The sequence below is a fragment of the Falco punctatus genome, assembly GCF_963210335.1.
Source record: "Falco punctatus genome assembly, chromosome: 9".
Lineage (NCBI taxonomy): Eukaryota > Metazoa > Chordata > Aves > Falconiformes > Falconidae > Falco > Falco punctatus.
Genome location: NC_137589.1, coordinates 33284670 through 33312181, shown reverse-complemented (window position 1 = coordinate 33312181; position 27512 = coordinate 33284670). Strand labels below are relative to the sequence as shown.

At 43.5% G+C, this 27512-nt stretch overlaps 1 protein-coding gene across 9 annotated transcripts in view; it reads right to left on the bottom strand.

Moving 5' to 3' along the window:
- Nucleotides 1-27512, bottom strand: part of RBM20 (RNA binding motif protein 20) — a 135451-nt gene that overhangs the window by 94919 nt on the left and 13020 nt on the right. Inside the window, exon 1 of one of the 9 annotated variants that reach the window (XM_080402514.1) lies at nucleotides 11624-27280. The exons of 7 other annotated variants lie outside the window; for them this stretch is intronic. In XM_080402514.1, the coding sequence (XP_080258640.1) occupies nucleotides 11624-11766 (143 nt within the window). In that variant the 5' untranslated portion in view covers nucleotides 11767-27280. Of the gene's footprint in view, nucleotides 1-11623; nucleotides 27281-27512 lie in introns of those variants that run through there. One more of the 9 variants, XM_080402511.1, reaches the window with a different exon arrangement.

The window sequence follows — 27512 nt, the reverse complement described above, 5'->3', positions numbered from 1 at the left end:
AAGCATGCTCTGAATTTCATTTGCACACACGTAATTAGCTCATTTACTCTTATCACTCCTAGCATTTTAGTTTAAGTGTCAGGCTTAAAACTGGCCCAGGCATCAACAGCACTCTATTCCCACCACAGGAATGACATCTTCCACTTGACTTCTTCCATCAAATGAATTTAAATCACTTGAAACTAAGGACTGAATTGTTGACTGATTCCATTTCTTTTACTGAAGATCCCTTTATTTTAATCAGAGATGCCTCCTTGCAAGAAGGTTGGCAGCTGATATTTTTACTGTCTCCTGCTTAAGTTCAACACAAAGTTTGTAGGGCGAGATCATCACTCACTGTATCACTATTTATAGTTACTTGCTCTACCCTTATCCTAACAAGACCCTAATCAACAAAGTTTCTCGTCCTCCTAAATTAAAATTTAACATGAAGGAATTTTTGTTTGAAAGAGCTTTTAATATGAATGAACTTTCTGCTTTTATTGCTCTAAATATATATATATATATATATATAATTGTAAATAAGATCAAAAGACCACCACCAATTCTTCTTCCTTTCCTTTTCATAAATAGTTTAGATGATGCTTCTCTATCACCCTCCTGTGTAAAGAAACGATTAATGGGTTACAGGTATGAGAGGCTGGTTTTACGCAGCAGAGGATAAAGGTATACAATTTATCTTTCCCTCTTCTAGAAAGGGAAAAAAAAATCCCTTTGTAAGAGCTTACCATGTAGACACACCCTTCTAAACAGTCCCCTTGCCCCTTCAACAAAGTAAGACACCAGACTCCACCAAATGGCAAGTACATCCTTGGCAAAGCCGTTCAGATTTCAGAAGGAAATATATTCATTAATTGCTCAAACAAGCAGCCAAGCCTGAGTTTGCTTCCAGAGCCCTTCCAGCAGGATCCAAAGCCCGGTGAACAATAGGAACCTCTCCTCTGGCTTTATTGGGCTGCCCACTGGGGCCCTAGTATATAAGAAGCATTCTCCAGGGTTATCAAAGATGCAAAATACAGTCACTATAGCACTGATTTTACTGCATGATTATACAGCAATGAGACTAAAGGGGATGTGGTCTCAAAGCAAGGCTTCCAGCTGGATCCAGAACATCGTTACCATCGAGCCCTGGCACCCAGAAGAAACGCCTGCTGCTCTCACCACTCTCAACCCATGCAGTTCTGTTCTGACAGCAGCAGTCACTCCCAAATTCTGGTCACTCTGCCAGCTTCACTACAGATAGATAAGTACAATTACCTCAGGGAATTTAAATTAAGAGTCTCACAGAGTGATATACAACTCTGCCATGTTTAAGCCTGAAGAAGCATTTTTTCTGCCTCCCTTGATGAATCTGTTATTTCTTAAGAGCAGGGGCTGGAGGTGGGGGGTGAGAAATGATGTACTCCAAGTCTCCTTGAATTACTGGAACGCTGAACCCCAGATCTGGGACGCATTTGTCACAAGTCACACACTCAGCCAGTCTCTGCCTTGACCACTGGGAGTCAACCTGCAAGCCCTTCTCCCACGCCGTGCTCCTTGTACAAACTGCCAACTTGGAGAGAAAAGTAGACACAGGGCTGCTTTGCTTCTAGTGAGGTCCCCCTGGCATCCAGCTAAGAGGTGAGAAACCTAAATATAACAAACTTAAAACTACAATTATTGTAGGGGAGCTTGCCAGAGCCGCTCTGAAGCTCCTAATGGTCTGTCGGGGATTTATGGATCAGCTGTGAAAATTTACTCACAGCTAAAACTTGCCAATCAAGTCTTCGGCTTTGGAACACTGCTACCAACTTTCATATAATACAGCTTGAAATTATAGAAGCATCAAAGCAAAACAGTAGGTTTTAATGCATCAAAGAAGGACACACAAAAGAAAAATCTATCATACTAAACAGATCAATAAGAAATGGGGGGAGGGGTCTCTTTTCTGTGTGCTTGTATCTTTGTGTAAAAGTCTTATATTCTACAGAGCAGGAGGAGACTACAAACACAGCAATGCCAAGGACTGCCAAAATGCACAGTAAGAGACAGTATGTTGTACAGAAAAGGTTACAAATGGTTGTCTGGCAGTTTAGAGCAGATTCCTCCTGTAAATTATGCCAGCAATCCATAAAGTAATCTTAGTTGCTAATAGTTTATGTCCTTGCCATATGGATTCAGATAAAATGGGATCTTCATAAAATTTATAAAAGCTCCTTTGGATATAGGGGAAATAACACAAAATTGTATCTGTTACTTTCATGTTATTCCTGTAGCAAATATAACAACAACAAAACGAAACAACAACAACAAAACAAACCCAAAACCAAAAAAAACAAACCCTGAGAACTTACATGGAAAACAAAGCAAGTAGCCAACTTAGACAAGAGATGTAAGACCGTGCCTTTTTTCTCCCAAATGCTCAGCACAAATTGAAGACAGCAGTGATGGACACCTGTCAGTGCAGCACTGCACAGAGGAGTTGATGGGCTCTTTGTAAATCCCTCTCCATGCCCGACTCTACAAACCCCTGTAGCTAGTGAGGATTTCACACTCCAGAGTACTGGTTTTAAAACACGTCAGACCATTAATACGCTATTCAGAAGCACAAAGAGGCATGGATCCACACTTCCTCCCTGCACAGCTCCATGCTCTCTTTTAAAAGAGAAGTTTCAGTGCTGGAACACAAGGTACCTTCCTATTATTTTCTTTGGCTTCTACTCTACCAGATCGCTCCTATCAGCAATCACTGTTCTTAACATTTCTGTGCAGGATGCCTAGTGACCTGGCCAAAAAATAAAGCCACCAAACCCAAGCAGTCAATAGTCATGAAACCTTGCAGACTTAGATGATAGGATACGATCCTCTAAAGCCTTGAACACATAAATAATCCTCATGTGTATGAATACAGTTTTGCAAGATCAGTCTTAAAGTATATACACTACATCCAAAGAGGATTTTAAGTCTTTTTTACCCCTGACAAGCAAACTGGCTTGGCCACCTAACATATTTATGTAATATATGAGACATGTTGCTTCATTCTGCATAGATATACTTTAGCCATCTAAACAAAATGGCTAAATTGCTTCAAGCCCTGATAAATTTCCATTTTACTGCTTTTTTTTTTGGGGGGGGGGAGCGGGAAGGAAATTCAATCCTTTAATACTTTGCAACACAGAAAACCTACAAAACCTAGGCTGAACAGTAATGATTCCTTGTCTTTAGAAGTCTGATCTACCAAAGATCCACTGATAAGTGATTAACTTAAATTTTGCTGCCAGATTTGAAATAGTTAGTTAGCACTTTTTAATTCACCAGAAGCTGGAAAAGGGAAGGTACATTCAAATAATATCCAAAACAGTGCAGAAAATACAAGAGTTGACTTTGATTCAAGTACAGCAGAACTTTTGCTCTTTTGTTTACACCACCTATGAACCTGTTTGCCCATGTTGCCAACAGAGGGATCTAAAAACACCATCCCTATCAACCACTATTCTTCTGTATTACTTACAAACATGTTCATTTCTAGACACATCAATGACCCTTTCCTAAGCGCAATGCACATCAGAGTAACCTGAGGCAAATGTCTTGAGCCACCTCAAAAAGAGTCAACGGAAAGATGCCAGCAAAAGGGTAAGCGCTGCCTGTACCGTGAGGAGAAGATGTTGCTACAGGATAGAATAGTGACCTTGAATGAAGCAGTAAATAAAGAAGAGAGCCCAATGTTTGGTTGTCAGCTGGCGGGACAGTGGAAAGCTGTAGGTGACCTTACAAGAATGTGCCATGAGTGGGGCACAAATGGATGGCGCAGAGCACATGGATAGCAGCGGTGTAAATGTTAAGATGTGTTAATGGAAGAGTTTGGAAGATAAGAGGAGCCTAGGGCTGAAAAAAAATCTCACCTTAGTTTGCTAATATTTCTCTCTATGGTTTCAGGAGACAAAGAGTCATTTTTCCTCCAAATCCCATCCTCAGTTTGAATTGTGCATAATCCTTGACAAAGAATATTATGGGAGGGAGCAGAGGAAATCCCTGACAATCTCTAGAGTAGCATCCAGACTGCAAACCACACATATACATAGCGATGCCCAGGTCTGCAGGAACTGGACCAAACTTCTCTGCACCAGAAATTAATCTGCCCTCACTCGAGTTCCAGGTGAGTTCTAGTTCTAGTTCCATGAAGAAGGGTGAAAAAGACTATTCAAGCATTATACAGCATTTTGTTCTCAATAAGTATTGCAATTTTCTTTTACAGCTTTTTTAAAAAATGAGGCCAGAAAGAGTACAATAAAAGTTGGTCAGTGTAATGAGCTGTTGTGTCATCAAGCTAATAAAATTGCTCAGCACATCTTCCCCCAAGAGGAGAACATGTTAATCAGCAGAGACAGAACTAGTATTTCTTACTGCAGAAACAGACTGTGGTCAATTTACTGCTGCTTTTCAACTATACAATATGCAAAAGACCACAGAAGAGTATTTGTTGTCTCAGTAAAGGAACCGCCAGCCATCAAGCCACTTGTTGCAGGGGTACTTACAGTCTATTTCTTAAAACAAAGATTCAAATGTAAGTAAAAAAGCAAAAGCAACTCCCACACATTTCCAAAGAAGTGGCCCTAGCTCACAGACACCATCACTCACGCCTCCTCCCCTTCAGGAAAAAAGCCACGACACGTAAAACTGTAGCTTTAGACATTATCAAATTCAAGACATTTTACATTGCCTGAATTCTAATACACTGCAGCCTACTGTACAGAACACTGCAAGTTCTATGGCAAGTTAAGGAAAGCTCAGACTAGAAAACATCAGATGCTTTTGGTATCTCAAAAGCCAGTAAGCCAGGGAAGGGACCAGGTGATCAGAAATCAGCCAGGGAGTTTGCTTATAACCTGCCCACAATACCATTTTCTCTGTCCTTCCTGGCCAGCAGAAGACATTACTCGAGGGAACAGGAGTTAAACACTTCCTTATCCTGTCCCTGTCTTCTCCTAGCAAGAAAAATATCCAGAAGTGATGAAGCAGAATATTCTCCCATCCCTCTTAAAGCAGTCACCATCATTAACATTTCATGTAACGCAGGCTTTGAAGTTAAAACCACGCAGAAGATGGACTACACAACCAGTATAGCTCAGATTCGTATCATCCCCAGAGTCAAGCAGGGCTCGCGGCATCTTTGGAGCATTCTGCAAAGGCTGGTGAGCCACCTGCATATCCTTAAACAACAGAGGTGATGGAGGACAAATCTGAACAGCATCATTTAGTGCACATGCACACGTGCACACACACCACAAATGCAGTAAGCCTGCAAAAAAATAATTGTCTGTGCAGACATAAATACTGATCCTTTAAGAAAACAAGCCTTTGCCCCCTTCCTGCAACAGAATACCCAATGCTTTTATTTGGCATTTTTTCTAAATTGGCAAGAGACATTTGTAAAACAGGCTAGGCTGGAGTTGTCAGAACAGGACAGATATTAAACGTTTCTAAAACCCAAAGGGGCAGGTTTTCTGGTTTCACTCAGTGTGTCAAGCAACAGCTTCACTGTGACCAGTCATTAGCGTGACAAAAAGAAAGCAGCTGGACATAGAGGGGCAGAGGCTAAAAGAGCGATTACATCCTTAAGTCAACTATAAAATGTTACAAAGGATGAAGAGGGGGGAAAATGGGGTGAGTATATTGAGGAGAATAAGGTCAGTCTGATAAAGTATCTAGCTGCAAATCAGATCAAAGGAGTTCGTTTAAACAATAAAAAAAAATCAAGACAGCTTACTCTTCAGAAAAAGCAGATTCTGTTTGAAGGGGTGTTTTAAAGTGACTAAAATTATTATTTCATGCGAACAGTCCATTTTTACTCTCCTAAATAAATTTCTGAAGTCCTCTATGAAGTACAAATATATCTCTGAAGATCTAGTTCCTCTCATTTTGACAGCCCCCAGAAAGGATCAGAACTAAAAGGTATTGAGTTTTTTACCCATCTTCATTTTCCCTTCCTCCAGGGGGGGTCAGAAGATTCTAGCATCATCACTACAGCTTAGCAGTAGCTCAGCAGGTGTCACACCTAGCTACTCAGCGGCATGCAGCTTTGAAGGGTCAAGGGCTGAATTAAAAGGAAAAACAAAAGAACACATTTCCCAGTCTTCCCATTGGTGGGAACACTAGTATTAAATTTCCAATTAAAAAGCAACATCCAGGGAACTTAGTTTCAGTAAAGAGGACTCCATTGCCATGTGTTGTGGTCCAAAACCCACTTATTACATTGCTTCTTATAAAGTACATCTTATTTTACACCTTATCTAACTTTTTACTAAAGTTGATATCACTGCTGTTAACTCTCTCTCCACTAAAATATGTGAAAGAATTTTGACATTTCCAGGCAACTAAGAACTGATTGATAACTGATAACTCAAGCCAGATTACATGAGATGTTCGTATGCAAGGCATTCCTTCTAAATTCTTTTTTCTGACCCCTTTCCAGTCTGTAACTCTGTGCTCCCTCTTCAAGCCTCAAATTCAACTTTTTTTGTGTTTTTCTGCCAATAAGCTGTCAGGTTTTAAATGACAGTTTAAAAAAAACAAAACAAAACAAAACAAACCGAACCAAAAAAACCCCAAACCAACACAAAAGAGTTCAAGACAAAGAAACCCACACTTTCAGTCATTTTTCTTTAAAACAGAAAACATTCATATGATTAATATATCTTTAAACTCTGGGTCTCACCTGATATACAGCAGGGGTCACTGGTTTACATTAAAAAAAAAAAAAAAAAAGAGAAGTGTTTCAAGTGAGAAATATTAAGAAAAGGAAATGTTAAGAGAAAGAGAAATTCTAATTACCTGACTTGAAGGTAATTATCATCACTGATGCTATTTTTTGTAAGCAACTAAACTTAAAACTGAAGCACCCCCTACAGTATTGCTGTCCCTGCCCTCCCATGCGCACACACATTTGGTACACACAGTTTAATGTGATTTTAACATCAGGTGAGGTCTAAGAAAAGCCTCAATAACTACGCAGCAAGGAGCCAGACAACTACAAGAAAACTGAGGTTCCCTCAACGTTAGTTTCATAAGATACAGAAACGATGAATGGCAAACCAAGGAGGAGTTTCATAATACAGGTTTAGTTCCCACATTTTCTGGCAAGTCCCACACCGTGCAGGCTGATTTTCCAGCTCCTGCCCCCTTATTTTGGTAAAGCTTCTCAGCTAAGACAGCTACAGCACTTTCTGTTTTGTTTTCATCTCCATTCAGGGCTGTTAAAGTTATTACAACACAAACTCCATGAGTTTCCAGAGCTCTGTTGGCCAGGGAAGCAACACAGATTTTGGAGATGTACTTTAAAAGGCAAATAAATATGAAAAGCCTGGATCAGTAACAGTAAGAAGAGAAACAGTAAAACCAGTGTTTCTCCTAATATCCCCTTGTTAAGTATCAGTTTAGCCTTTGCCATATATGCCAAACTATTTGCCGTGACTAATGTATATAATGGGAGTACATTTCATATTTTATCTCTCCTGAGAGACCTTGAGTTGGGGGGGGGGGGGAAAGAAAGAAAAATGAAAAAGAAAATCCCACACTTTACATAAAATAAATGCACAAGGAAGCAAACCAAAAAGCATGTTTAACATAAGGGGTTTAAGTTTAAAAAAAAATAAAGTTGGAGGTTATTTTCCCCCACAAGTTGCCTCCTCGCTGCTATAGGAAATAAAGGACTCAAAGTATTCAGCACCAGCCTGCTTACTCCTGTCTGCCCCCAGAACTGGCACAAACTGATGACAACTCGGGCGCAGATGTTGGAAATTCCATCTTCCTTCCAGAAGAGCTCAAAATCTCCAGGGCACAACCCCTTATGAAAAAAAATATTTACTTTGGTTTTGCCCCCATTGTTTTAAGACGTCTTTATTCAATCTGTAAAACAAAAGTACACGCCTGTATCAACACAGGGAGTTAAAAACTGCTCTATTTCCAGTGGACAGATATTACCCATGACAAACCATTAGAACTGGAAGCACGCAACCAACCATCAAAACATACAAAGAGATTGCATTTCAATACAATTAAGTCTCCTATAATTATGGAGTTTACTTGCAGCATGTTTTAAGCGAGGACTATCAGAGAAAGCACTCTCTGTGCAACATCTTGATAGTTAGCCCACAGTCACCACTCGGTCCCTTCTCTCAGTTATTTCCAGCAAGTTGCTCCAGCAGACTGCCATGAATCACACACCTGGGATTATTAATAGGAGTCTGCGCGCTCTCATGCTGCTTGGGCACTCCAGTCGTGGAACAGCAGGTGCGAAAAGTTCTCACACACAGAGCTGTCATCTACAAATTACATTTTGCAACATAGTTGCAAATTATAAACAAAATCTCCAAATCATAAATAAACATTTTCTCCTAAGAGCAGAAGGGGGGAGGGGGGCGCGCGCGAGCAAATAAACCAGTAGTTCCAAAAACACATTAAAACCTTTCTGTGCAGAACAGATACTTGAGGTCTCTTCAGAGATTTCCCACGCCTGTTTCACCCGCTGGTACTACAGACCCTACCCTGCATTCCCACTCCTTCCACACAACCGCAGTACAAACCAGTTACGAACACTAACCAGCACCATTACAACCGTCCTCCTTCTCAGTCTTCTGCTTTATTTCATTAGCAAGCACATGTTTTTGCAAGTCATCCTCTCTAGTCTGTAAATTCAGGTTTCCCTTCCCCACCAACTTTCCATTCTCAGCTCTACAACTGAAGGACTTCGAATGCAATAACACTTTTACTTTTGGAAAATACAAAGTATTTTCCCGTCAAACATCACAACAACCTGCATAGATAGAAAGCTTTAACTGCTCGGTAAATCTTACGATTGGACCTTTATTATCAACTGAAACGACGTTGTCACTCGGAGGAAAATACAACATGTAGAAAGCATATTTCAATTTATATCTTACTGTATTTGGGTACTATCAGCAGGGAATTTCAAACTAGGGATTCAGTTATATTTTAATATTAAAATTACATTACAAATGTTAGAAGAGAGGCATTTAAAGAACATGGTACCTGCTACCTGCTTTGCATGAGTTAGCCAATGTAGCTGCTACCAAAAACATTTCAGATCTCCGGTTTTGCTAAATTTTAATCCTTGTTCAATACTCAGTATTCACAGTGAAAGTTTACCAGCTGCTCACGTAGGAAGCAATTTTTTTAAATTATATTGGTCTTCACCTAACATCTGCAAAAATTTCTGCCAAAAGTACTAAGGGGGAGAGAGAAGGAATCCATAGAACTTTTAAAGTTTAAGTGGTATAATGAAAAATAGCGGTGTTAAAACAGAGAGATCCGGTTCAACACCACACAATATTCTGCCCTACATGGCTCTCAATTAGCATTCTGCAACTGCACATTTGCTATTGCAGCTCACAAAGCAAAATGATGGCAATTGTTAAAAACAAAACGGAACCCACAAAAAAACAAAACCAAAAAAACCCAGCAAAGAAAATTAAAATGCTTGGGAAAAGAAGTCAGTGTTTTCTTTCCTAGTAATGAAACTGCAACATCATTTTGTAGAAGACTCACTGCTTTCCTTTCCATCCTGTTTTGCCAGTCATGATACCTGTTCTAGCATATTAGAAATAAATTCAGAAGACCCACTTAAGATATTCCCTAACATCTCCCTTCCTAACAATCACCAAATACCCAATTCAGCTTACAAAGCACCAAGTTATTAGCAGTAAAGCAAAATATAATTTGCCTGCATTTCCAATTAAATGACGCATGGAGATATACTAACCATCAGGTAAACACAGAGGCACACACCAAATTATACCACACGGTTACAAAACTGTACGATCGAGTTGCAGGGCCTTAGATGGAGATGTTCGACATTTGCCATTCTGTGTCACATTACCATGACAAAAAAACAGTCAGAACATGGCACCCCTCTCAAATCTTTCCCTTAAAGATAGGCTCAAAAGGAAACCATGTCAAGGTTTCCTACTTATAATTCGCTAGCAGGCATGACTGGCAAAACCATGATGCCTTTGTACATAGTATGCGCCGCATGAGAAATACAACCATGAAGCAGTCTCGGCAGCTTTGCCGATCTGACTGGCAATACACATCCACATGAAATCTTGATAAATGTGAAAAAATATGGGCCATCCTTAGAGACTAGTTTAAAATTTCAGACTGATCTTGAGTAGGTATAAATTACCTTCTGGTTGCAAAATCATTCATATGTAGCACTACAGCTGCCCAGCGGACTTAGGAAGCGACCATTAATGTTTCAGTTTCAATGCAAACTCCCAAGTCTATATTTCCAATTAGGAATAAAAACGTGGATAACAGAAACCGTTAAAGTTTTCACAACGAAGTTACAAAACATGATTTAAAAGCAAACAGACAAAAGGAAAACCAAGCATCGAGAAATGTACGGGCCATGCTCTGCAGCAACTTTAAAGGTCCGCTTTCATACAGACTTGTAAAAGATAACATGGTTCCCAACTTAAAACAACGTTCACGCTCAGTTTGCTGTAATGTTCAAGCATACATGCACACATGTATTTATATACATGCACATCTGTGTTTTGCAAGCATAATGGAGAGAGCTGACAGCGTCTCCTCCGTTAGTTATGCGGTTGGGTTTTGTTGACAAAGCGGTAAAGGATGCCCAAGCCAGCGCCCTTGCTGTGGGGCTCGTGGCCGGGCAGCAGCGCCAGCCCAGCGGCAGGGCCACCGCTCCCGGTGCTGTGTCACACCGGCGCCCTGCCTGGCGGCCAGCGCGGCCTCGGCCCGGCTGCTGGCCTGGGACAGAATGTCAAAAGCGTTCCCCAACCTACGCCGCTGCGCTGCGCCTGGCCTCCTGCTCGCCAAGCTCTGGCAGCAAACCTTAAAGTAATAGAAGGCAATTACAATGGCCCCGCAACCGGGCGTTCGCCAGGAGATTTACAGCTCTGTTAAAAGCCCCCATCTCTTTGAACATGTTTCAAATTGGGAAAAATAAGATAGGGTGCATCTTGAACCAGCACGGATCCACTTGTGTCCCTGACACTCCCCGCGCGAGCTATGGAGCGCTCGGTTTGCCTTCCAGCTTCCCAGAAAAGTTATGGTGGGCACCACTACATGTGTGCAGCAAATGCACTTTTCCCCTCTTCCCGCACGGAAAGGAACAGCAAAACGCCGCCCGCCCCGCTGCCCTCCTGCAGGAGCCCTCCACGGACGCACAGGTCACTTTTCCCGTGAGAGCTCGGCGGCGATGCGGCGGCCCGCAGGCCGGGGGACGGCGGGGCACGGCGGGCACCCCCGAAGGGCGAAGGAAACTTTCCCGAGCGAGCGGCGCGGCCCCGGCCCCGGCGAGATGCGGTGCCAGGCCAGCCCTGGGGAAAGCGGCACGGGCGGCCCTGCGGGCAGAACACCCGCGCCGGGGAGCGGGGCCGGGGCCGGTCCTCGGGGACAGATAGGTGCCCCGCATCAGCGGGGCGAGGCTCAGCCCGCCGGGCACCGTCCGCCAAGGGGCCGGGGCGCCCCGCCGCCCGCCCGGCTGTCAGTCTGCCCGCGGGGGAGGGAAGGGGGGCACCGCCGCCGGGGAGGGAGAGACACCCGCGCCCGCCCGCCCTCCCGGCCCGGCCCGGCCCGGCGGAACGAGGGCGGCTCTTACTTGTGGAGGAGCTGGGGCAGGCTGGGCGGCGGCGGCATCCCTCGGCCGGAGCCGCGGCTGGCGGCCCCGCTGCGGGCATCGCTCTCCGGCGGGTCAGCGCCGCGGGGGACCGGGGCCTGGCTCATGGCAGCGGCGGGGACCATGTGGGGAGGCCCCGGCGGCGGGAGGCGCGGCTGGCCGCGCAGCCCTCCGCAGCGGCGGCAGGGCGGGAGGGCGGGGGCAGAGGACCGGCCCTGGAGGCAACCGCGCTCCCCCCGCCGCCCCCCCCCCCCCCCGCCGGGCTGCGGCCGGGCTGGCGGCGGCGGGCCGGGCAGCGCCCTGCGGCTGAGCCCGCCCTGCGGGAGGGCTGCCGCTACCGGCCGGGGGCGGCCGGCGCCGCACGGGAGCCTCGGCGGGGCCGGAGGGGCGGGCGGCACCCCCAGCCCCCCCCGCCGCGGGCCGCGCCTCTGCCGCCGGCCCCACCTGGGCGCCGGGCCCGCTGCCTCCCGCCGCCGGCACCTGCCCGGCGGAACGGACCCCCGCCCGGGGGGGAGGGCCGGGGGAGACCCCCGGGGGGCGGCCGGCACAAGCGGCTCGGTGCCGGGGGCGGCCCGGTGCGCACCTGGCCGTACCCGGGGCTCGGCCTGGGGGCAGCAGGGGAGGCACAGGCGGCACCGGCCAGCTGGCTCGGGCCGTGGCTGACAAACACCAACCCCTTCTCCTTCCCAAGGGCAGGGGGCAAAGCGTGCGCACCACGTTAATCCCCCGCCGGTGACACCTCTGCAGAAATGTTATTAGTCATTTATCAGACATAGGCTCTGTCAGCCGATAGGAACAGGAAAGGAGAGCCTGCCCCTGCCCTGGCCGACAATACAAATCCCCTCGAGTAACAGAGCAACCCCAGTCTGGGCCCAACCAAAGAACCTGCTTTTAATAAAGGGTTGCCAGTCTTGGGCTCCCCCTTCCAAAGACGTGCCTTGGTGGGGTCAAGACCTACCCAGCAAGGCTTTGCCTGTGGGACTAAGGGTTGGAATCGCCCCACGATGACACCGTGTGACAAAAAGGTTTTACCTGCACAGGTTTTGGGAGGACATTTCAGAGAACTGGTGGAACAGAATTCGCACTGCTTGTGGCAAACAAGCAACACCAAAAACGTTCCTTCCAGGTCTTCTTGCTTCCTTTCTAACGCGCTCTGTTAGAGAGGGCTGAGTCAAAGACCATTTCGATACTCACTCCTGCACTGCCTCTGTATGCCATGCATCCTCCACCCAGCGCACACACATGCATGCACGCACCAAGGAAAGCAGAAACATCCTGGCTTCTTTGAAAAATTAATCCTAATTCAGGGGAAAGATTAATATTGGATGGGGGTCAGGTTCCCCTCCCCTCTGCACCTGGCATAGTCATTTACAAGTTATGTAGCCTTGTAAATGGGTACAAAATACTACCACCAGTGACTGGAAAATTTTAAGTTACTTGCATTTATCACGTACTTTGCACTTTGCAGATGGGGAGCACTAACCAGGTGCAAGGGCAGCAGAGAATCTGGCCACATTTTGGTTGCACAGCTACTTAGTAGTAACGCAACACCAAACCCACTTTCTAAAAACAAATGGCAGTCAGTACTCGTTTAGACACATCAACTTACACACACTGTTTTCTGAGAAAGACAAACAACAGAGGTTCACATCCTTTCCGCCAAGGAAGAAAATTTTGCAATATTGTTTTCTGGTTCAGCGAAGGCCAAGGGGTGGTCAGCGCTGTTTCGCTAACAGATGGGTGATATTCCAGCAAAGGAAAGGTAGGATCTGGCAGACAGGTGAGGCAATCCATGGAAACAAAAAGTTTAGTATGCGGTGCTATCTTTGCCTGAGGTTTAAAGTGAGTCTCAGGTGCCGACTGATCATCTACAGAAAAAAGTGGCTTTGTGTGAATTTCCTTCTTATCACAGGGGCGGAGAAAGCCCTTGAGAGACCAAGCGACAGACACTTTCTGCTGCCTGTAATTATTTGAGGAAGTGAAAGATGGTGACTCATGGCTCAGAGGGCAGCAAGAACACAGCTATGACACTAATGCACGGCCCTGGATTAGAAGGTGGATAATCACAAGAACGTGTTACTTCACACAGACAGTTGTATTACATCAGTTGTAAAAATGGATCAAGTGTGTTGTACTAGGCACTACTATTTCTGCATTTAATACATACAGTGTACAATTTGGCATTCAGACTCAGCAGGGGGTCTTAAAATTCTGCAAAGATTTTCTCCGTTCACTTTCTTTAAAGCCCCAGCCCTTATCCTCATGTCTGCTTTTTGTCGAGATTTTTTTTTCTCTCTTTCTGTCATACCATGGTGTTTGGCTTGGCATGATCAGGTGTGGCTGGAGCTCTGCCCCCTCATCCCCAGCCGGTCCCTGCCTTACCAGAACACATTAGCACAAGGCTCACTAGGATGACCAGGTTATTTCACTGGTTGTCCTACGTGGAAATAAATGGGTGGGTATATTACCACTTGAGAACAAGCACAGACTGACTACAGGTTCATGGACGCTCTTATTCAAGAAATCAACATAAACAGTTCTCTGTCCAAGCCTTATGGTATTTCTGGAGCACTGCCATAAGAGAGGAAGAACAGTATCTGCGCCAAACAATGTCATTTTAGGGTCTGGATTTTGGAGTAGAACAGAACAAGTGCAAACTGCTGTACAAGTTACTATTCTCCGAATATGGAATGTGGTTACTTAGGCACGCGGAGAAATCATGTTTATAGGTCTTTTCCCTCGGCTAGAGTTGCGTTCTGTGTTAGTGTAACTGTCAGCCAAGGGTGATTTCGGTAATGGACTTGGCCAAACACTGACCTTCCCGTTGCTTATGTCCACCTTATTAAATGTCTATGATTTTAGATTAAAAATGTTCATTTTTTCAACATATCTATGCCATGTGTGTCAATGAGCACTCACGCAAAAAACACTCCTAGCTAATAATCTCAGCTGAGATTAACATATTCACTGCATTTCCAAATATGATAAAAAGCAACCCCCTTTTTTTACAATGCCTTTTTTGGTTTGCCAGTTGTAGGAGTCTGCATGCCAAAACCGAAATCCTGATCCAAGCGCTGTTCTAACTTGCAGGAGCATAAATCAGAAGCAGCTCTTTGGTATACATGGAGTCACAGCCAGAATGTTTAATTTTTAGGAGGGCAGATTAACAAAGGTATGGACAGAAACCAGGAAAAAAAAAAGCAGAAAAAGTAGAGAAAGTAAGAAGTAGAAAAGTGATGGAGCCAGGCACACACAGAATACTGTGTCCCCAAATAGTTCAGCATCAAATAACAAAAATAGCCATAACTTCATTGCTTTAAGAGCTCAATTAACCATAGAGTTACACAGTAGCAAGGAAACACATCTAAGAATAAAAGATTATATCAAGTCAATACGCCAACTAGTCTAAGACCTTTCTTTGATTCATGTCCGAACCTGTCTGTTTCTCTGTGACCCGAAATTTAATCTTTTGTGAAGAATTCAATACCCTAAATCTAATCCCCTGTGAAATTAATATACAACCAACCCTCCATTATCAGGGGAAACGGGTTGAAAAACTGGAAGATGTAAAACGTAGATAATACAAATACTTCTGTGCCAGAGTGGGCCTGTTCACAAGCCTTGTGCCCCAGTGTGAATGTCCTGCTCAGTATAAGCTGCAACGTGCAGAACCCATTCAGGTACTGCTGCACGTGTAACATAGCTTACTCCCAAACTGGGTAAGGCACCCAGAAATAATAGAGAATAAACTCTGTCTTTTACTGTTACTACAGTGCACAGGAATTTTAATTCCTGTTTATAAAGTGCGATCTAGGTAGTGATCTAGATAGTGTTGTAATGATTCCACAAGCAGCAATTAAATAGTCATTAAAATACAAAAATGATTTCATGAAGAATAAGATGTCAGCTCTTAAACAGGATTGAAGCAACATAAGTATCCAGTTGCAGGAATAAAAGACTTCATCTAGGAAGAATGGCAACATCATACTCCTTAACACACTGTGGAGGGAGGCAGGAAAGCACTCTCTTACTCGACTTCTAAAACTAACACAAGAAAATACCTACAAATTCCAGAAAAAAAGATGGAAAACACTTCACACGTGGCAGATTATGACTATTAACACATTAGCTTTTCCCCAGTTATGCTGAACTCTCTTTCTGGAGCTCACTGAGCGTGTCTGCTTGTTGTTCTCTCCGATCATTGTTTGGATAGAGAAGCTGAAGACTGAAGCAGAAATTTCCAGTGCCTGGGTGTATGAAATCTGCCTTCTGGGTAAGTCTCTATTCACTTTATGAGCTTTTGCTATCAGCCGCTCCTGAAAAATACTTCAGTCAGCACCCTTTTTCACTTGTTCCTTCTTGGTGATTTTCTTTTCACTGGATGTGAATGGAAACAGGTGGACACAACTGGCAGGTTCTTGCTTTGCTTTTTCCTGCACCTGCATGGGCTCCACTGCACATGACTGCATGTAAGTGGCATGGTGGTGTTCAGAAATACCCAGGGTACATTTACAAAGGACCAGGTAAAATTTAGCTCAGGGCCCCAGGTTGCTTTATAATCAAACAAAAAAGATTGTCTGACATTTGAAAGGACCAGAAAGTTTCCTAATGGTTTGAAAGGAAAATACACGGGACATCTCGTGCTTTAAAAGTATTTGGCTATAGAGCTGATGGTTTTATAGGGAAACAGCATCACCTGAAGAATTTGAGTAAACACATTAGGTTGGAAGCAGGCTAATCATGCCATGAACAATCAGAAAATGAAACTTTTGAATGATGCACCAAGACAGACAGCCTTGTTTCAGATCGGTGAAAGGAGAGAGACAAAACTCAGGAGCTGGACTGACCACTGCAGTGATGCTCATGCATCTTTAAGATTCAAGCAGATCATGATGCAAAAGGATAACCTTTGGAGACAAGTTAGCAGAGACTCATCCATGGACAGCCAAGACTTTCAAATATACTGGGGCAGCCAGCTAATGAAAGGCAAGTACTGCAGAATTTTAGCCCTGATGCAGAACGATGTGGAATAAATTAATGTCGTCCTTCTGCAACTACTGTGAAAACCTGTACACTTCCTCAGCACCTCAAGCCGGTGACAGTATAATCCTCAATTCACATATTGTAAATTTAGAAAAGGTTGGAATGCGTAACTGATCATACCTAGGATATTTACACATACTGTTTGATCCCAAAATACTGGCTTATGTCATTAATGGCTTGTGTCATGCTCCTTTCTAGCTTTAGAAATGGCAAATGTTTATCGTTTTAACTACATTAGCCAACTGCTTAAAGAAAAGCAAAAAGGAATCAAAAGGAAGCATAATGGGCACAGTAAAAAATTCATGTTAAATTACTCTGAGGAACAACTGTGCTTTAAAAAAAATCCTTGGCATTACTTTCAGCTCTCGAGATAACCAAAACATGCATGTTAATAACGCAGCTTATCTTTCCATGCCTTCACTATTGCATACTTCAATTCACATCATGGCATAACTGGTCTGTTTCCAGTCATCCTCACTTCTGGTTCTTATCCTTCATGACCCCAGAAGCACAAGAGAATTTATAATAATTGCTTATTTATTTGTTTACCCCATCCCTTTCTAACACATGTGCATTTATATTGGGGATTTTTTCTCTCATTCCTGAAGCTGTGGATAATAACAAGTACCCTTTTACTATTAGTGAATATAACTATAATTAATACATTTATTACAGATTCTACCTCAGTCATTTTTAATTTTTAAGCATATTAGACTAGAAATATTATCCAGCCCTTAAAAAGCTTAATTTTCCAAGCCTTTCAATACTAAATCTTCTTTATGTGCATGCAAGTTCTATGGACAAGCAAGTTCTATGCATAGCTGGAGGCAAAGTCTAAGCTGTAATGTTTCCCCCCCCCCCCCCCCCCCCCATGGAAAAACACTGATTGATGCAAAACTGCCAAGTGCCATTCGATACAGGTGAATAGTACCGATGCTCAAGGACAAACTGAACATAATTTAGAATGCAAAGTAGGGCCTTTTAAATTTTTGTATGAAGACAACTGATTTCTAAAAGTATGCTTAAGTAGTACAGCACCAAACACTGCACATCTTATGTACCTATAACTGATGTTTGGCCATGGTGATTTTATCATCTTGCAGAGTTGGGCCTTATTAACCAAGCAAAATATTAATTTCCTCATTAAAATCCCGCAAGTCATTTTGGTATCAAACCAAACCCCTTTTCACTTAGAGATGCACAAGAACAATAGTTCTTGTATACTGCTACTGAGGCTGAACACCAGCACGGACTAAGCTGAGCATTTACAGCATCTGGGTTTTAAAACAAGAAAGAAGAGTGGGTAGCTATCAAGAAAACCTTGTATTTCTTTAAGAAGTACAGTCCATGGGGGTTTTGTGCTTGGCATGCTGTCTCCAACACAAAATCAAGATTTATTTTTCTATTATTATTCTTCTGATGAAAATTTTCTTAGAACCACATATTGGAAACATTTGGCAACCAATGGAGTTACCATACCTAAGTTCTGCTTTGCTGTCCTTAGAGGTCAGCATGTGAGGGGCAACAGGAAAAGAGAAATATCACTGAAAGCAGCCAGGGACAAGAGACTTATCTCTGCCAGGAAGGCTGGTCTGGACTAAAATGACTGACACACGCTGATCTGGTCTATGACAAACAGATCTATTCCTGGGACCTCTCACTTGAGAAAGATGTTCTGCAGGACTGAGTTTTTGACAGGCCACTTGTCCAAGGCCCTTCTGCTGGTACGACCTGCCTAGGTGCTCTGACTGTGGAAAGGTGCAAAGCTCATGTAGAGTGAACGCCAGAGCTACATTGCCTCCTGATGGACTGAGGGAGAGCTCCTTCCCCTTGTCTGCTGACAAATTGCACAGCTGTGGTGTTACATGTCAGCACTTGCATTGCGGATCTCCAGAGACAAACCAGGAATGTTCTGCATGCCAGACAGTGCCGCTGAGCCATTACATTGAGACAACCTTCTTGAGGGAACTGTGGACCCTGAGTGAACAAGAAGGGAATCCACTGACATTCTGACCCACAGCCATGTAACAAAAAGCTGCCTACTGCAGCGAGGCAAGCTCTGCAGCTGAAAGATATCTTGCAAGAATGTGCTAAATCCATGCAGCATTTGCAGCATAGATACTACACTGATTTCAAACAACTCACGCGGCATTTAGATAGGGTAGGTGAGACTATATGTCCCTGAAGTCTGAGGTATGCTTTCATCAATGTTCATGGAGAGCCTGAAGTTATTTGATGATGTTTATCATCAGCTGGAATGCTTCCAGTGGAAAACATGATCTTGCTGACCTGGAATCTAACTCAGCTCCTGTGATCTATATATTCAGAGTAAGAGTCAACAGACAAATTCACATTGACATTTAATGCAGAGAAGCAAAGGACTCTGAAGTTACCTGAAATGATCTGCTCACCTGTTAAGGTCATCTTCTAAAATTAGCTTTTCAGTTCAGAACCTATAGTTCTTGCTTGTTTCACTGAATGACCACAGCTGCTAACCTTTTGCCAGGTCCTTTCCCTTTAGAAAAGCTAAAAGGGCTTTTAAAGTCATATTCCTACTAAGAATCTGAAGAACATCCATTGGCTTGTAGAAATAGATTTTGCAAATAATTATCATAGGAACTGAAAAATGACAAAGCAGTCTTGAGAGACAGACAATTATAGAGTGGAACGCCCCCCCGCCCTGAAACATTATTGTAACCATGGAAGAAAAAGGTAACCATTATTATCTCTAATGACAGAGTAGTTTATTGTAATATCTGGCATCTAAGACAGGGAAATAATAAGAATAAAAAAACCCTTTGAATTGAACTCTGGAGGGCTTCTCCTTTGTTACTTCCCACTTTACTAGCGAGTTTACCTCTTCCTTTATCAGCATCTTGTGATAAAGGGCATAGAAGGGAAACAGCAAGGACAAATATTGGGATAAAAAGAAACTTGAAGAGCAATATCTGTCATAGGTAACACAGCAAAAGCTTCACCATCTCAGCACATATTCTTAACAGAATACTAGTGACACACTACAGATGAGGCTCCAAGATGATGGCTGCACAGCTTCTTGGAAAACTTTACTCACAGCTGGTATGAGTAGTTTGCTGTCAGACTAGAAAGGTCTAGTCTGACATTTGGGAATCGGTAAGGGTTAAGTCCTTTTCCTATATTGTTATTCAACAGTCTGGGTAACAGAACAGACCACACATTTGAAATCTGGGGGGGAGGGTAAGGTGCCGTAGGCAAACTGGAGCAGAGAAAGAGTTTTCAGAAATATTTGGAGAGATCAGAGAAACAGTCTGAAAAATAGGATTCAATAGAGCAAGAACAGCTGCTAAGTCCTGTACTTAGGAAGGGAAAATATTGTCTGGGAAAATACAGGATGGGGAATGACTAGACGGATAACAGTTGTTCTGAATAGGGCTTGGGGAGTATTACAGAGGATCAGAATTGAACATGAGTCAACAATATCATGCTGTCTCAAAGAAGGCATCCATCAACCTGAGCTGCACAAATAGGAGTTTCATCTGACGTAATTCCCTATTTTTTCTTGGTGGTGATAAGGCCTCAGTAAGAATGCTGCATCCAGGCTGGCAGTTGCACTTTAAGTAGGAAGTGGATTGAGCAATTCAGAAGAAAGGATAGGACTGATCAAAAAGCCTACAAAAGGAGAGCCATAAAAAAAGGAAGATGGAAAGAGTATTGTTCAGTCTGCAAAGGAGAAGACTGACGGCAGAAAATAACCTTTAAAGAAGAATGGAATAAATTGTTTTTGATATCCATGGTGAATAAGATGGAAGAAAGCAGACTTAAAATCACAGCAACAGAAGTTCAGATTAAACCTCCTAATGGCAAATAAGAGAGTATGCCAAATTTTGAAACCTCTGACACTAGCAGTTTTAAAAATAGGTTGCACAAAACATCTATCAGGAATGATTTAAACATGATCCACCTTTGGGGCAGGAGGAGGGATTAGATCACTCCTAGATGTCCCATTTTCCACGACTACAGGAGCAAGCAGACTCTGTGGTCGCAATGAAATACACAAAATCCCTTAGAAAGCAAGAAGTGCAAAAGTTGATGTAACTTGTGTAGTTTGCAGGCTCCAGCAATTTTTCACACTCCTTACAAGTCCATGGTTCAGGAGGTTTTAAGATTGCCAACATTTTACATTAACAAATGGCAGGACCATGCATCTGAAGAGGGTCTTGAAAGTGATGAATAAATATAATCAAAGTAGGAAAGAAGAAAAGGCTGTTTTATCAGGGACAGAGACAAAAGCAGAGATCACACAAACATTTTAAATATTTGTATTTGTACTTAGAAAGAACGTAAGTCATAGAGCATCTCTGAAAACCACATCCCTCTCCCAGACACAGAAGCCACTGCAGGCACAGGCCCTTAACAGACAGCAAGATTTCACACATAGAATATGTCTTAAACTCAGCTCCATGCAAGAAGCCCTGAACCAGAGCCTAAGGAAAGCTTAGTTTAATTGATGTATTTTTAAGTTCAAATATATTAAATACTTTAGCTAATAGGCAGTATCTGTCCAAGTAAGAGCTCTGAAGAAGCCATATCTCCACACACAAAATATAAAATAAATACTGTCAGGTCAAGATGCTTGTCACTTAAAAACAGAATCCTGGCTGAAGAGAGTCAGATGCTTTAATCCCCTCATAAACCCAGTCCCTTTTCCCTCCACTGTTAAAAAAAGATGTGTGATGAAATTGCGGCTAGTAATCCCGGGGTGAAAGAAGTGGCATAAAACCCACCCATCAGGCACAATCCACAAAGCTCTTACTTGGACTGCCCTTGGCTGTCATAACATATCATTACTAATCTTCCAAACATTACACACATACAATCTGGAATGCAAGAACTACCATACAGTCCATAAACAGACTGAAGCAAAGCCATCGGATTAGTTCAGTCTCAGGATTCGAGGAAAAACAAAACCACCCTTCAGTCAGGGAAAGTCCTCACCTGAAATCACTTATGAAATTAATTCTGATTTCCAGAAATGCCCAGTTATAAAACTGGGAAAACACAGCAGTCTCTTCAAACCAAACAACACACAATCCATTTTAGGCACTGAAAGCTCCCTTAGCTTGTGTAGTTTACAAGCAAATGGTAAGTAAAGTTTTTCAGTTTAGAACCAAGCATGCAGCTCTCTTCGGTACAAATGGGTGACAGGAGTTTGCTCAGCATGGCTTATATGATACACCCTATGTGCCTTGGCATCAGCAAGTGCACACAAGTCACTCATGGACCCCTTCTACAAGTCCCTAAATGCAAAAGGCATACGGAATTTGTAGGCAGCAGGAACTAAGGCTGCTCATCTCACGCTGGCTGCAGCACACACAGCTGCAGGCACCTGATATCCCAGGGAGCTGGGAATGGGGTTAGGAGGTACAATCACTCATCCTGGCCCAGCTAAGGTTCAGTGAAGTCATCACTAGAGGCATGACAGAATTAAGGCAATGAGCTCCCCAGAAATTCTGCTTCACTCGCACTGATCATGATGCTCAAACAGTGTATTAAACGTTGCAGTCTGTTAGCATACATTTATCCTCTGCTCCTCAGCTGTATTTTCCAAGAAATCTCTTCTCTGTTCTTGATGTAGACAGGAAAAGCCAAAAGCCCTATTTAACTTCTGATTGATTTTTCATTAACTTAAACATGTGGGGCTTGCAGCCATTATCACAGCCTGCAGGACAACATTTGTTAGATACGTTAAAGTAAGCTGGCACTGGCCTCACTAGGTAGCCTCAGGCAACCCAGAAAAATGTCAGTAAACTTTTACTTAGCAACAGAAACCTCTCCAAAGAGAAGATCCAAAACTTCTCAGAAATTGGTGGCTCCTTCTCCCTGTCCTCTGTGACTAAAAGCTTGGAAAACATTGCAATCTCTGTGTTTAATTTCCTTAAATTCCATCTTTTTTTCCTGGAAGTTTTTCTGCCTTACTAGTGCTACGTAAAAAAGTTTTCCTGAGTCACCTGAACAATCTCCTGCTTTTTTTCACATATGACAGCAACTGACATCATCTACCTGGACTTGGCAAACCATTTGACACAGTCCCACATGACATCATTGTCTCTAAACTGGAGAGACATGGATCTGACAGATGGAGCACTCAGTGGGTAAGGAATTGGCTGGACAGTTGCACTTAAAGTGTTGCAGTCAATGGCTCAATGTCCAAGTGAAGACCAGTAATGAGTGGCATTTCTCAGGGGTCCCCATGCTGACCAGTGCAGTTTAACATCTTTGTCAGTAACAGGGATACCAGGAATGAGTGCACCCTCAGCCAGTTTGCTGACAACATGAAAGGTGAGTAGTGAAGTTGACATGCTGGAGGGAAGAGATGCTGTCCAGAGACACCTTGACAACAGGCTTGAGAAGTGGGCTTGCGCAAACGTCATGAAGTTCAACAAGGCCAAGTGCAAGGTCCTGCACCTGGGTCAGGGCAATCAAAGCACAAATACAGGCTGGGCAGAGAATGGATTGAAAATAGCCCTGAGGAGAAAGACCTGTTGGTGGACAAGAAGCTCAACACGACCTGGCAGTGTGCATTTGCAGCCCAGAAAGCCAACCATACCCTGGGCTGCATCAAAAGAAGGGTGACCAGCAGGTCAAGGGAGGTGATTCTTCTTTTCCATTCAGCTCTCATGAGACCCCATCTGAAATACTGGGTTCAGCTCTGGGGTCCCCAACGTAAGAAGGACATGGACCTGTTGGAGCAAGTCCACAGGAGGCCACAAAGATGACCAGAGGGCTAGAGCTCCTCTCCTAGGAAGACAGGCTGAGAGAGTTGAGGTTGTTCAGCCTGGAGAAGAGAAGGCTCTGGGGAGACCTTACAGCAGCCTTCCAGTACCTAACAGGGTCCTACAAGAAAGCTGGAGAGGGACTTTTTACAGAGGCCTGTAGGGATAGGGTTTTAAACTGAAAGAAGGTAGATTTAGATTAGATATTAGAAAGAAATTCTTCACTGTGAGGGTGGTGAGGGTGGAGCAGGCTGCCCAGAGAAGCTGTGGATGCCCCTAGAAGTGTTCAGGACCAGGTTGGATGGGGCTTGGAGCAACCTGGTCTAGTGGAAGGTGTCCCTGCTCACAGCAGGGGGGTTGGGACTAGAAGATCTTTAAGGTACCTTCAAACCCAAACCATTCTACCATTCTATGACTTGGCTGAGCCATTAGTGATTTAGCTGGTGGTGATCTATATCCAGCCTGTGCTGAGTATGTTCAGCTGAAAGCTGCTAACACTCATTGTGGTTTCCCAAATCACAGCTGCTGCTGCTGGTTAAGGCAACACAAGGTACAGGGACTGCAGGCCCATCCCCTGCTGACAGGAGCAGCCTTCTTGCTGGGCCCTCTGAAATGGAGGAGCGCTGCACCAGGATGGGGAGAGGTGGTGGAAAGATGCAGATTTTGCACCTTATTGGCTGGAGCGCTGAAGGAGGAAAGCAGAACTGTGAGCCAGAGGGGAGGCAGCAATGGCTAAAAATGGACAGAACTTAGGAGGTGAAGGGTGGAGGAGGACAAGGACTGGCTTAATTTCCAGGATGGGGTTTCCTGGGCACCTCTTGGCAAAGCAGTAGCAACTAACCAACCAACCAACCTTAACCAACCTGTAGGTAAGGAACCTCAGCTCTTCAGAGCCTCAAGAGACATCCAGTACTCATCCCCAAGGCCCCTGGCCTGAGCAGTGGTGAAGCACTGCAGCAAAAACACCATCCTGGATCTGGGATTCAACACAAAAAAGCAATTCCAACAGAAGACCCCGGAGAGACATAGGGATGTGTATGTATTTGAAACCAGGACAGATGGTTAAGGCTCCATCCCACAAGGCACTGCTCAGCTCCCGTAGCTTACAGAGCTTTCCTTACAGCATTAAAAACACTGCTAGAGCTTACAAGAGGTTAAAGCAGCCAGAAGAACCCAGCACAATGGGTCTGAGGGTAAAGCACTCACCAGGAGCCTTCATCACCTCCACGAAATGTCCCCAGTTACAGACAGGTCTGCCATTCCCTGGGCAGTGAGAACAGACCCCCTTTCCCAAGGGAGTATCCACATAAAGATATGTCTGGATAACAGCACATAGTAAATGGTACTGTAAATTGCTTAACAGTACCTTACAGTTCCACTGAGGTATCTGCTTCATTATTCCAGCTGATGGACAGTTTATGCTCTGAAACGTGAGGACTGGTGGCCCCTGACATTTTATTCAAGCTAATCTGACTGCAGATGCTGTTCTTATAATCTGAAATGCCTAATCATCATTTTCAAAACTTTTTTAAATTGTCTTGACAGCATCCTACAACTGTAAGCACCACAGGTTAAGTAGAAATTATTATTTGTTTTACCTTAGCAGCTCATAACTTGCTTCTGAAAAGAGCCCTGAACTGTGAGGCTGCATGGAGAACCTTTCTCACTTTTCCCACTTCAACCAATCCCATTACAATATCTGGATCCCATTCTGTATATGGCCCTGAGTGACTTGCCCTGAGCCGTTCAAGAAATCTGTGGTAAACCTGGGTATTGAAACTAGGTCTCCCAACGGCTCATCCAGAGCTTATTTAAGTCAACAGAAGTATTTCCAATTGATTTCAATTAACTTTTGAGCATGTTCTGAGTCTCGGGGCACTGCCCTTGCTGTGACAGCATGCTTTTTATACTGCTCATTTTATACACCTATCAGATTTCTTCCAACAATTCTTTCCAAATTAAATTGCCTTAGGGTGTAAGGGAACATTTGAGAGAGATGAGGGACTGCAAGCTATCCTATTCTCATTGAAAATCAATGTGACTTGGATAGTCATCTGCAAATTTGTGCTGTTTCAAATTTTCCCCTTAATCAAGCCAGATCTTTCTGCAATACCTTTCCCCATTTTTGTCTCTTTTATGTGGATCACTTGTGCTGTCTTTTTTCAAATGCATAATGGGAAGATGGCAGGAGATCCCAGCATAGCTGGACACTAGACATTGCTGAGACACTGATGCACAATAAATCTATCTCAAAGAGTACAGTCCCAGAAAAAGCACTTATTAAAAATTAATGAAATTGGTTATTAGTTTAGTTGATATGTGCTCCTCCAGTTTTATGCTCTAATGCCAGTAGTACACAAAGAAGCTGGAGTGCTGCCATGACAAAATAGGCCTATCATTTTCCAGTGGCTTTAATATGGGTCAAAACAGTTAATCAGCCAATGTTAATTTATTTCAGTATTCCCTGGAGAAACCCGGGTTGACTTTATCACAGAACTCCTTCTAGCTATTTAAACAAAAAAGAAATGGAAGGACATCCGCTGTGATTTATTTTCTCTGGATGATCAGTGGAGAAATTGGATACGCATGACACACATTCATTTAGTCCTCACTTCCCTTTGATGATTAGGGCTGAATTTTCATTCTGGTGTATGGGGATTTGTGTGTGTCACTCCAAACAACAAGTGTCATACATCTAAGTCCAAATGTATCTTTCCAAGAGTGAAGTTCAGAGACACAATACTCCAGTGTAAGTGGACAAACCAGACTATTATAATTGCATGCAAGCAATATTTATGCTCTAAAGTTGAAGCTTAAGCCTCACAGGGGCTTGAGTGAATTTGTAAGTAAGATCCTTTCCCTAGCTTTGGTAAAAAAACCCACATTGTAAAGATGTGCAGGCATCAACTTAATTAAATCTATAACAAATGATTAGCCATTTCAAAACATCTGTTACTTGGTTCTTTGTACACTACTGCAAATAACCTCAATAATGAGGTGTGAGCAGTTGTTCTACTGTGTGAGCATTGCAGCCTCAGCAGAGGAAGGCTGAAGAGGCATAGCTGTAGCTCAAACCGATTGCAGTGAAATGCTAGGCTAGTGTAGCCAAGTGATGGAATTTCATTTTTTTATAACAATCATTTGTTGATTAATATAACCTTTTTACAGACCATGAAAAATCAGACAGAAACATGAGCAACAGTTTTTCAGAAACAGTCCCTTTACCCTTCAGGACTACCTGACATTCACTAAAAGAATTCACCAAACAAAAGCTAACAGAAGGATGAGAAAAAGGTTTATGATGGATTATAAAGCTTTGTGATCACTGCTGGAAACCCCAGAGGTGATTTGAAAGGCTACTACTATGGCGTAATGTTTTCCACTTTTCAACAGTCCCAATGTCAAGTGATACAAGCAATAAAGCTCTCCCTCCCCTTCCCCTGTAAGACTATTCCATACATCACATTGTGAGCAAGTTTTATTTTTAGACTGTGATGAACATCTCACAGGATCAGGCCAGTAGCAAGGCACCAAGCACGTGGTAGTGATACATCACATGTATTCAAGAACAACTGCCTTCCACCACTACAGCGCTGGGCGCACTCATTGAAACAACCACAGAATTAAAAATACAGCACAATTGCACTGCTGTTTAAAACCCAAAGAAATATAATCTTGACTAAATAATTGCACTGCACTCAGATACTAAACATCTGGTGGACCTATTTTAAAAATAGTGTGTGCCATCCCCTGGACAGGTCTCGGCCCTAGAGTAGGGATTCAATTCCAAGGAATCAGATGCGAGCGCTCACAACCACACACGCACACTGTGAGAATGGGAAAGACTGACCTTGCATGGCGGAGCTGTGTCCAGCAAAAGCCAGGTGGCAACAGCAAGCAACCGAAGCTCTACTTTGAGGAGGCAGTAGCCACAGAGCTGCCTCTGCTTCATTTGCAGATAGCTGTCCCTGATCCAGCTCAGGAGAGGGTGCTAATACACTCAGTGTCTGAAACACTTCAGTCTTCTTTGTACATATATTGTATGCATAAATCTCAAGAAGGGAAAAAAAATAAGC